This window comes from Rhinatrema bivittatum, chromosome 14 (assembly GCF_901001135.1).
Source record: "Rhinatrema bivittatum chromosome 14, aRhiBiv1.1, whole genome shotgun sequence".
NCBI classification, from domain to species: Eukaryota; Metazoa; Chordata; class Amphibia; order Gymnophiona; family Rhinatrematidae; genus Rhinatrema; species Rhinatrema bivittatum.
The window spans coordinates 70,153,160-70,165,482 of NC_042628.1; the positions used below are offsets into that span (position 1 = coordinate 70,153,160).

The 12,323-nt window shown below is 47.8% G+C and overlaps 1 protein-coding gene across 3 annotated transcripts in view; it reads right to left on the reverse strand.

Annotated features, from left to right (window-relative positions):
• Nucleotides 1-4,206: 4,206 nt before the first annotated feature.
• Nucleotides 4,207-12,323, reverse strand: part of LOC115075911 (V-set and immunoglobulin domain-containing protein 10-like) — a 76,017-nt gene continuing 67,900 nt past the window's right edge. For all 3 annotated transcript variants that reach the window (XM_029576857.1, XM_029576859.1, XM_029576856.1), the window contains 2 exons: nt 8,426-8,551; nt 4,207-6,595 (listed from right to left, as the gene is read on the reverse strand). In XM_029576857.1, the coding sequence (XP_029432717.1) occupies nt 6,506-6,595; nt 8,426-8,551 (216 nt within the window). In that variant the 3' untranslated portion in view covers nt 4,207-6,505. The remainder of the gene's footprint in view (nt 6,596-8,425; nt 8,552-12,323) is intronic.

Below are 12,323 nucleotides of genomic sequence, written 5' to 3' on the forward strand. Positions count from 1 at the left end.
ACTGTGTATTTATCATATTGAGGTGCCATTTATTCTGGCTGCGTTTTCTGTATTTTTTCGTTCTCTCTCTCCCTCTCTACCCCACTGTTTCTTTTGGAAAGGCTTGCTTAAAGAGCCATGTCTTTAAGGTTTTTTTTTATTATTACTATGCTTTACCAGCTTTACCCGCTTTATTACTATGCTTTACCAGCATAGTAATAAAGCGGGTAAAATGCTTGCTAATTTGGTTCGCACTGCTCGCGGGTCCAGATATATCCCAGCTTTACGCTCCCCAACGGGTCGGATTCTCACTGTCACAGATGATATTTTACACCGATTTTGAGATTTTTACAGGGACCTATATACCTCTGAGCACTGGGACCCTGAGGCATGCGCTCAATTTTGCGAGCAGTTGCGCCTTCCCCATCTGACCTTATTGAATCACCCGGTTTCGTTAACCGAGGTGCCATCAGTTATTCGGGATGCTAAAGCTTTTAAGGCTCCTGGGCCGGATGGTTATGGTGCAGAATTTTATAAGTGTATATTGGACCTAGTAGGACCCCCTTTGGTTCAGGTCATTGCTGCCCTAGCTACTAGTGGATCCTTCCCAGCCCATATTAACACGGCTAACATTACTCTTCTTCATAAGCCGGGGAAGGATCCATTAGCACCTGAATCCTACCAACCTATTTCTCTATTGAATTTTGATCAAAAGATATTGACTAAAGTTATGGCAGATCGCTTATCTGCTATACTTCCGTCTCTGGTGGATCCCGATCAGGTGGGCTTTATACGAAAGAGATATGCTCTAACTAATATACGTAAAGTCCTGGCAGCAATGACAATGTGTCAACAGATGGAGGCCCCCTTTTTCGCTGTTAGTTTTGACCCGAAAAGGCGTTTGACAGGGTGGAATGGGACTATCATTTTTGGGTCTTGGGATGGATGGGGTTTGAGGGGCTGTTTTTAAATGTGGTAAGCCTTCTTTACCAGGATCCGGAAGCTATAGTAGTGGCGAACAGCTCCTCCTCTGAGGTCTTTTCGATTACTAGGGGAACCCGGCAGGGCTGCCCTCTTTCTCCTCTTTTGTTTGTCCTTCAGCTTGAGCCATTGCTGTAGAAAATACAGTTGGCAAAAACAATTAAGGGACTGCGTCTCCAGTCGTCCACCTTTAAGTATGCCGCCTTCGCGGACGACATATTAGTATTTCTCACAGACCCCAGAAGTCTCTTCCTTCTCTTCTCCAGATTTTTTGGACCTATGGGAATTTTTCAGGTTTTCGGCAGCCTTGGCATTCCCTGACTCTTTGGTAACTGACTGGGGAGATGAGTTCCCCCCTGAAATGGGCGGGGGCCTCGTTTAATTATCTTGGAATTGTCATACCCCGGGAGCTTTCCCATTTATATAAACTTAATGTAACCCCCCTACTAAAGTATACTCAGGATAAATTGAGCACTTGGGTTCGTCTACCTTATCACTGGGGGGGGCAGAGTCCATCTTTTCAAAATGCCATTTTGCCCAAGTGGTTATACCTTTTTCAGAACCTACCCATGCACCTACGTATGGTGGAGCTAAGACAATTGGACAGGGCACAGCGTCGCTTTTATTGGAAGGGGGGGGAGTCTCGGGTACCGCTGGCGTGGATGCACGAGCGATGGGGGAGGGGGGGCTTAGGAGTCCCTGATTTAGCTCTTTATCATTTAGCTAGCAATCTTCGCCTGATGAGAGACTGATTGCTGGATACGTCCACTGTCATCAGTCTATCAGCAGATGTAGAAATAACCGCCTCCTTCTCCCTTAAATTTGTTCTACAGGCCCCGGCTGCAGCGTTCCCCACGTTTTTGGTGCAAAATGCACTCACCAGACCCATTCGGACCTCCTGGGTTCGACTCACGCGTTTGTTGCTGATCCCAAGCATCTGCGCCTATTTTTTGCCCGTCCAGGGAAACCCTGATTTTACCCCGGGCTCCCAAACTGTAGCACATCAGAGATGGCGTGCGAAGGGAATCCATCTGTTGGGTCATGTCCTGACTGCGGGAGGTACAATTGTGTCGTTTTCCGACCTTCGGGAGCGTTAGGCCATTCCTATTACAGAGGTATTTCCTTATTTGCAATTGCAGCATTGTGTGGGCTCTCTCCCCGCCTCTCGTTTCCATGCCCTGGATACTATTTTTTCATTTGAGAAGGAGCAGGTGCCTTCGCTGTCACAATATTATAAGCGCCTCAGACAGCTGACTGTGGTGGATCCTTGTTCTCTTCTGGTGCACAGATGGAATGGCGATGGGGTCTTTACGGTTAATGCGTATATAATTAAAGCGGGGTTCAAGCGGATTTCCCAAATCTTGGTGAGTTCGTACTTCAGAGAAATGCAATACAAATGTTTGCGCAGGAGTTACATTTCGGCGCGGGAGCCTTTCGCCTACGAATCTCTTTGTCCCCAGCCTGTGCGCGTTGTGGGAACGCACGGGGCACCTTGTCCCATGCTTTTTGGGAATGCCCCACTATTCATAATATGGGGGTTAAACAGGTTCGGTACCTGGAGGCCTTATCGGGGGTCTCTATTCCTGTGTCCCCCTCTTTGGTTGCATTTCTGCATTACGCATTCATGGTAGGGGAAGCCGCTTGCTAATTCGAAAGGTGGGGAAGAAAGTTGTTTTACTGCGCCGGCCGAGACTTATCTCCTCCTTCATGCTGGACCTGGCGCAATTGCTCCTGGATGCAGCAGCGATGAGACTTTCTGCGCGCCACAGAAAGCGCTTTCTCGATGCGTGGGACGTCTATTCACAATCTCTTCCACAGCGTGGCCGTAGTTCGGTTCTCAATGAGGAACTACATCTTGATTTTCCAGGACCGAGTTTTTTTATTTGTTTATTTCCCCTTTGTATTTTTTGGCCTGATGAATGTTTCTGTCTTCATATGTGGACCCCGGACTCTGCAAGGGTTTCTGGGGGAATGGGGGAGGGGGAGGGAAGGAGGTCTTGGGAAGATTATGGAATCTGTGTATTCTCTGTCACTTCCTATATCGGAGAGTGGCTCAGAATCACACCACTTTCCTTATGTTATATTTTATCAAAATAATAAAAACCGGTTTAAATTAAAAAACAAAAAAAATTGTGTACAGGTCCTTCAAAGCACTGGCAGCCATTCCAAAATTGCCTTCATAGCCGTTAAGAATGCAAAGGGCAGACGATCACAGGTGGGCAGCCTACCGGCGCTTTTCATCCAGGCCACCCACCTCCGGGCTCCTCTCTGGTATTATCAGCTCCCTGAGGTCCAAGGCCACCCCTGACCACATCATCATTTCTTTCCTGGGCCTGCCTGGTTTCTCCCTCCACTCGCTCCCCATCCAGTCTCCATCGCTCCCCAGGGCCGTGGCTGGAGCGGTGGCGAGGGTGAGCGACGGTGGCGAGGGTGAGCGACGGGGGCGAGGGTGAGCGACGGGGGCGAGGGTGAGCGACAGTGGCGAGGGTGAGCGACGGGGGCGAGGGGGAGCGACGGGGGCGAGGGTGAGCGACGGGGGCGAGGGTGAGCGATGGGGGCGAGGGTGAGCGACAGTGGCCATAGCGTCGCATTGCTCCCCGGCGGCTTGGTTGTGGAGGGCACAGGTGATGAACGAGGGGCTGTGAGGTGCCAGGAGGTGGAAGAGAGCCGTGGAGGAGAGGGAGCCATGAGCTGAGGGCACGTATCCTGCAGTCAGCGAGCTGCGGGGGGAGCAGGGAAATCGTAGCCTCACCCCCCCACTCACACCCTTACTACAGGTTCACCTCACCAAGGCTCGTCGTTTGTTTTTCCCCCTTCCGTTGCCTTTCCTTTTGGGCAAGACCCTGACACCCCTTGCTACCCTCCTCCCCTGGTCAGGCTCTAGCTGCCCTACTCCCTCCCCCCCCCGGCCACTCCTCTCTTCTCCCAAGGGCACTGCTCCCTCCTCTGTGTGGGCAGGAGGTTTTCACTGGCAAGGGGGGCCGAGTTAATGGGAGCTGCAATGAACTGATTTATATTTTGTTTATTCAGCCAAGGGGATCCCCTTTCTTCACACTGGACCCCCCCCCCCCCCCCCCCCATCCCCCTAGGAATAACATCTTGTCCCAATGTGGGTGTGGTCCCCTCCCCCGGCAGATGTCCACAAAGCCTGAAAAACCACTTTATTGTAGGAACTGGATCCTGGGCTTTGATCCGGCGCTGCCCTTCCCAAGCCATAACAGTAACACAGTAACTGCAACGAGCCGCTTCTCTGTACAAAATGTATTAGTACAATCTATTGTGGAAAAATCTGAATAAAATAAAATGCTATTTGTCAAAAAAATATATGAGATTTGTACAGTATTATGTGTTTGGGGCATGGATACAGCACTTAAAGCAGGGTACTGTAGAAGAAATTAGACGTAGGTACACCGAGTCCCTGCTCCAGGAGCTCACACGAAGAGGATACCCGAGGCAATGGGATATAGGAGGTTGCAGCTTACATGTGGAGGCAGGATTTGAACCCAGATCTCCTGCTTCCAAGCCTATTGCTCTAACAACCAGGTTATCCACTCTTCTCCCCTGTACGATTTCATTCACAAAAAAAAAAATCAAGGCAAATCACAAGCAGATTCACTTGAAAACTTGCCGAGGTCGATATTCAAAGGCTTGATCTGGGTAACTGTGCAAGTTATCCAGTCAAAAAGATAAAAACTAAAAACTTGCCCAGTTCCCCACAGAATTTTGTCTGGGTGGAGGGGTTCCAGGGACATGGTTACATTTTGGCTGGGTACATCTGATCCGAAAAAACCCCATCCTAAAGTTAGCCGAGTGGTTTTCCTGCTGAATATCAAGGTAAAGTTATCCGGCGTCACGACTGGCGGGTCCGTGTGGCATGGCCACGCACCGCTGCTCTCACCTGCCTCCCAGATGCCGGCCTGGCCCCTCCTCTTCTCACCGCAGCTGTCTGCTATGCTCCCCCTGCTCTCCTCAGCCCGAGACCTCACTCCTCTGCGCGACTGACGGCCATACTGGTGCAGACCGACATGACCTGTGGCAGGGTGCCGAGCTTTGCCTGCCTTCCGCAATGCCCGCTCACCAGCTCCTCCTAGGCGTGTGCATGGCAGATTCCCCCAGCTTTAAAGGGACAGTGGCAGGGATGGGCAGGCGGGCGCTCCTTGATGACATCACCCAGTCAGCCCTACAAGAGGCAGAGGCTGACCCCCTTCCAGTGCCTCAGCAACAGGTCATCTTGCTTCGAGAAGTGCTTTGCCTCCACTTTCCTGATTCTTGCTCCTGGTTTCTGTTCCTACTGTGTGCTCCTGGGTTCCTGCGTCTCATTCCTGTTCCTGATGGCAATCTGGTTCTTCTTCAGTTCTTGTCCTCATGGCCCATCTCCCCTTGTCTATCTTCAGTGTCTCCTGCTCCTGTGGTCCTCCATCTTCCTCTTTGTTCTCCATCCCCCCTGGACTGGATTTCTGGCTTGACCCTCGGACTGGACCTCAACCCCACTTGGATTACAACACCACCCTCCAAACTCTGCCTGCCTCCGACTACAGTCTGAACTTGGTCCGTGCCTGATCGCTGCCTGCCCCGACTTTGCTTCTTTCCCCATGCTGGCCTGCAACGTCTTCACATCAACGGATCATCATCTTCACAGAGGCCCACACCTAACACCAGCCGGCCCCGGCCCCGGCCCCAGCACCCAAGGGCTCAACCTAAGGGGAATGTTGGCTGGTAATGGTGAACTTCCAGTAGGGGCTCTGCTCCAGCCAGCTACGCCTGCCAACAGCGGGGACCTGTGATTTCTGAATGAGGATGTCTTTAAATTAAAAAAAAAAAAAGTGTTGGCCAGATCTGTGATGCCCTGGTTTCAATTTCTGCATCGGGTTTTCCGTTCTCCAGCTCGACTCGGGGCTGATGCTGCACGTGGGGGAGCCTTGGTCATCACTCGACAGTAGCACCCAGCGGCCAGACGTCCGGTCCACAATAGCCGGACTCCGGCCAGAGCCATCGGCACCATGGCTGGGGGACGTGGAGGGTTACAAAATAAGGGAAAGGACCCAGGTACTTTCAAATGAAGCTCATGGCACCTGGTTCCGACCGACCTGGAAACCCAATGGAGCAGAAATACAACTTTCAGGTCAAAAAATACAAAAATAATAATTAAAAAAATAGAGGTTTGCAGTTTAGTACCCAGAATGACTAGCAGCTTTTTGCATACGATCCTGTAAAAATTCATACTGATGCATAAAGAGCAGTAGGGCCATCAATCCACTTAATGGATGTCTTCCTGTCAAACAGACTTTTCCGGGCAAAGAGATTTTTCACAGCTGTTCCGATATCTGTTCTAATTTTTTTTTTTTAGAACAAAAACATTTCTGATGCCAGCTGTAAAATCACCATTTAAAATGGTTTTTACAGTCCATAGTTCTCTTGAAATCTGATGTGAGGCAAGACGACGAGTCCCTGACTGTTGTGTGGTCCCAGGTGATCTTCCGGACTCTTCCCTCCCATGGCGGCTTTCATAAGGCTGTCCTTGTTCTTTTGGTCATTCTTGGCTTGGTCACACGTGTGTGACAGATCTACTTTTGGTGGGCTGCTGGGACCCATTGAAAGCTGAGTGGTTTCCATTTCTAATACTGCCATTAGAAGGCTAAAAAAGAAAAAGGAGAGAAATCATGGAGGAGAACATCTGGCATGGTAAGATACATTCCCTGTGGTTCTATTTCCAGTAGAGCAATCAATGGAGCTATATTCATCTCAACACATAAAGAGCCCAATATTCAAAAGCTACTTAGCCGGATTAGTAGGACTTATCTGGCTATGTGATGGCGGCTGAGTATCCGGCTAGCAGATAGCTGGATAACTCAAGGGTAGGCACTGGGTGTAATGGTGTGGCATTACTTATCCCGTTAGCATAGCCGGATAAGACTTATCTGGCTATGTAGCAATTTGTACATGGATATTCAGTAGCATAGCTGTACTGCTGAATATCCCATGTAAATTAGCCGGATAAGTCTTATCCAGCCAACTTACATAGGCCTAGGTTCATCATTTTGCTATAATAATATTTTGGTGGCAGTCTAGGGTTTAGGGGCCAGTTTTACATGCACAGTCAAAGGTACAAACAGCACATCAGTGAAGATTTGAAGTGATTTGGAGTGAGGAAAGGTACACAGAGATGAGATTTGTAGAATGTACTCTCGCCCTAGCTTGATAGCGCCTAGGTAGAGAGTGCATCAAGCTAGGGCGAGAGTACACTGTACAAATCTCATCTTTGTGCACCTTTCCTCACTCCAAATCTTCACTGATGTGTACTGTGCTCTTCATTCCTCTGACTGTGCATGTAAAACTGGCCCCCAAACCCTAGACCGCCACCAAAACTTCACCTCGGGTTACTAGTTGACCCTCCTACAGTGGTATAAATAGATGACAAATATATGTGCCGTATCACACGCAATGTTAAACAACCCTTCTTTTCATAAACACCACCCATACTCTTCCCCTTTGACTACATTTTCAAAATTTGCAAGACAAATAATGCCATAACGCATTTTGATGAATGACCCTGCTAGACAGATTATTGTTAATATTGAGTCCAATGAGATTAAGTAGCAATTTTGTTGATAAATTGTTACCCTCCGCTGCTATTATGATCCCCACCACTCCCATTAGTTTGCTCCTCACCATCGCTACCAGACTTGCCAGCCACATCACAATCATCGCTCTCACTGCCAGCTCCCAACGGTTGTGGTTGGCCCTATCCTAACCAAGAAGGGCACCAGCATCTCCAGCATCATACTCACCAGTACCATCACCGGTGCCACCAGCATCATCATCATCATCACTACTATGGTCATCAAACTCACCACTGCCAAGGATGTCCCCATCACCACCACCAGTATCATCTCCAGCATCATACTCACCAGTACCATCACCGGTGCCACCAGCATCATCATCATCACTACTATGGTCATCAAACTCACCACTGCCAAGGATGTCCCCACCACCAGTATCATCTCCAGCACCATACTCACCAGTACCATCACCGGTGCCACCAGCATCATCATCATCACTACCATGGTCATCAAACTCACCACTGCCAAGGATGTCCCCACCACCACCACCACCACCAGTATCATCTCCAGCACCACACTCACCAGTACCATCACCGGTGCCACCAGCATCATCATCATCATCACTACTATGGTCATCAAACTCACCACTGCCAAGGATGTCCCCACCAGCATCATCTCCAGCACCATACTCACCAGTACCATCACCAGTGCCACCAGCATCATCATCATCATCACTTCTATGGTCAGCAAACTCACCACTGCCAAGGATGTCCCCACCACCACCAGTATCATCTCCAGAAACATCTTTGCCATGACCACCAAGCATTAGGTGAGTCTTCTACGCTGGGAATGTTCTCTCTACGTCACTGACTCCTGTCTGGCCAGAGGCGCGAGGCAGCACTTACCAAGCTGGCAGAGTACAGAGAGATGGAAGACCTTCTGTAGGTAAAGAAGGCAGAACTGAAGTCAGGTCCCGCGGGGGAGTCGGAAGCACCAATGGGACTCTTCTGAGGCTTCCCATTACTAGGGCTCTAAATGAAAAACAGAAGTAATAAATAAATGTAAATATGCAAATGATGGGGCAGTACTGGTCAGCTGGCTCTGACCTGCTGCTTCTTCCTTCCCCGCTCATTGTTAGATGTTATTATAACTGTTCAAAGTTTCAATTTGTTGGTCTTTGTGACCTGGTAGTTTCCTCCTGCTCTTCTAGGTCTCCAGCTGATTTGGGATCCTGGTGCCACGAGCCTTCACTTGCAAATACCCAGGGATTTTACTGCCCATTGGGTATCCCCTCCCAGCTTACATTGTAGTCTGGTCATTGTAGTGATGATCCTGGGCCGGGGGGCTCTGCCCAGAGCCTGCAATCATGGGTACTGAATCCAGCTACTAAATGCCACCTTACGCAATGACCACCACTTCCTCTCCTCCCCCGCCCCAGGAGGCTCTGAACGCGGCCTCTGCAGAATCCCCAGCTGCGGCCGACCTGAGGATCAAACCTTCCACTGAACCACTGGGCCAGCCCATTTGTAATGCTTTCTCTCTTACATGGGTATCTATTGCATTTACTTTATTTTTTCGGTTTTGTATGTCCATACTTGGCATTCCACCAATCTTGGTCTTCTCTCCATCGGGATGGGCAGCCTGGCATTCAGATGCCTTCGCTGGCCCTGAAGGAAGGCCGCCTCTGAGAGAAGGAGTTCCCTGGCGGAGATCAAGCTCGTCGCCCTGTGCCACAGCTCGGCTGTTTTAGTTTTTTTTATTTCAATAGTCTTCTTCTCATTATTTATTGAATGTGATTAAACTGCTTCCACTGAACACAACCAAGCGCCGACTGTGGAGCTGGATATGCAATGGTGCAATCGCACCTGAAGTTATCCGGCTATCTTATGTTTAAATCTATTACAAAATAACACAGCAAATGCCATGAGCAGATATTCACGTCCCAGCCCATGCGAAATAGAATATTTATTAATCACAAACTATCAGATTTCGCCCGAAGCCCTCCACCCCTCGACTCCCATCCCACCCAATAGCTTCAAAGTCCGGTTTTTCCTTATGGTGAGCGTAGCACGTGTCAATGTACCCAGCTGAATCTATCGTTCTAAAGATAGCTTCATCCTGCTAACCCTGCAGAAATAATCACGAGAGCAGTCCTGAGGTTAGCTGGCTATCCTAAAGACAGCTTTAGCTGGCTAACTTCAGGACTAGTCTTTGCCATGACCAGAGTTAGCCGGGCAAGTTCTTTGGCTACCTTCAAGTGTGGTTGCACCACTGCATAATCCCATCCACAGCCAGCCGGATGCGTATCTGGCTAACTTTGTCATCCAGCCAGTAACTGAATACGGACTCCCTTAACATTAAATGTACAATCCGCTTTTTATGTTTACCTTTTTTTTAACATTTGCATTTTCTTTTTTTTTAATTCTTGGCATTTAAAATAAAATTGTGTTGTTCCACCCCCCCCCCCTCCCCAATAGGCTGCTATCGGGGCTGCAGCGCTAAGAGCCAGCATGTGCACACATCTGGACTCTCCCCCAGTTTGTATCTCCCCTGTCTAGCTCAGCCATTGCAGTGATGGGGTCCTTGGCCAGGGGCCACAGAGGTCCATGTTTACCTACAGAACGGCCACTGGGGGCTGAGGGACGCCCTTCCCCCAGGGACTTCCAGCACTGACTTTGCACCAAACCCTAGCGCTTGCTGCTCCAAGGAGCAGAACATGGACTCTGCTGCTGCTGCTCCTATCATTTATTTATTTATTTATTTATTTAACTTTGTATACCGACTTTCAAGTTAATATCAAGGCGGTTAACAATATTAGAATTTGCAGTAGCAAAATTCACAAAAATCCATAACCCATAAAACACATATCTCACTAATGATTTACATAGTTAAATCAAATACAAAATAATGTCACATTAAATTTAAAAACATATAAAACAAAATGAAAATCTTAATAGCTAAAAAAAATTTTAAAAATAAAACCCTTCAAACTTCATCACCCTTCTTTACCCTGGCCTATACCTCCCTTATTCTATCATTTTTACACTCTTCGACTCCTCTAAACCCTTAGGGTTTTTTATATCTCCTTCTAATTACCCCTTAAGTAATGTGAAGAGGAAGAGAAGAATCAGTTGGCCTAATTAAAAGCCTGTTGAAAAAGCCAGGTCTTTATCTGTTTTTTAAAACTATTAATATTCTCCTCAAGACGAATTTCGACCGGAAGGAAGTTCCACATCCCAGGTCCAGCCAAGGACAATGCCCTTTCTCTCACAGAACCCAAATGGGCCAATTTGGGTGATGGAATTGGTAGTAAAGCTTGCCCAAGTGATCTTAAATTTCAAACTGGGACGTGAATACACAATGAAGCGTTAAGCCATTCAGTATTACTACCATATATGGTTTTGTGAATTAAGGTAAGACATTTATAATGAATGCGGGACTGGACTGGCAACCAATGTAACTTCATCAACACTGGAGAAACATGGTCATACCTATTTATATTGGACAGCAATCGCGCGGCCGCATTCTGCAACAATTGTAGGGGACGGATAGTTGATGAGGGAACCCCCAGCAGTAGCGCATTGCAGTATTCTAATTTTGGTAATATTAGGGCCTGCAAGACTATTCGAAAATCATTCAAATGCAACAGAGGCTTCAATTTTCTTAGCACTCTTAGTTTGTGGAAGCCATCTTTTATAATTGACTTTATTGAAGGTTTCATGGTTAGCTCAGAATCAAGAATGAAACCCAAGTCTCTTACTTCACGTACAATCTTATGAGATTGGGAGTGAGCTACAAAATCAGCCTCTATTTTCTCTGTAATCTTGTTGCTAATGAATAAGATTTCTGTTTTCGAGTCATTCAATGAAAGAGACATATGCATAAGGAGCTGTTTGATTGACTTGAAATACATGTCCCATAATTTCAGTGCAGCCGATAAAGAATCTGTAATAGGTAACAAGATCTGTATGTCATCTGGGTTTCTTTACCTACAGTTCAGTTTCATGGATTATTTTGTGGTTGATTTTTCATTTTCTTTATTCAAATGGCCTGGGGGGGAGAGAATTGGGACAGAGAGATTTCTGGCGCTTTTACTAACCCTCCTAGCTACTCTGGGGCCGAAATAATAAAATGTGCCCTAAACTTCACTGCACATTTTCTTTATTCACGTGCTGGGAAAAATATATATGTTAACGCCTGACACAGTAAGCCAATGCTATACAAATGCATCAGAGGTTAAAACATGCATGCCGGCACAAAAAGGTGCCCCCACGTCAGTAAAACACGCGTGCTCAGCCTTACTCCATTGCCCCAGTACGAGCAGCCTGCAGTAAAGGTGCTCTAGACACGTCAGGTGCACCCTTTCACCCTGTCCTCGTTCGCGCGCACCTTTGCTAAGTTCTTGGGTGTTTTGGTTTTTTTACGTCTTATGCTGGGCTCGGTTGGCCTTGTTGCTTGAGGTTTCGAGCTGTACTTGTAGTTATTCTAGCTCCATGACTGTAGGTATGGGGAAAGCACAGCTTTACTGCTTTACGGTAAAGTCTCCTGAGGCAGACCCTTGCCCCACCAGTGCTCGGCCTCTCCACCTTCATTCAGAAGCCCTGCTGCCATTAACTTTCTCACCCATCCTGGTCTGATGATTGGGTACCTGAACGCTCATTCAGCAAGGAACAAAAGTTGCCTTATTTTTAGATGATACAATTGACATAGAGGATATATTAAAATGCTGGCACTCAGGGGCAGGGTACAGGGGTGTGAGGATAAGAGGGGTGAAGGTGCTATTCTCACTTATAGCAGACTTAC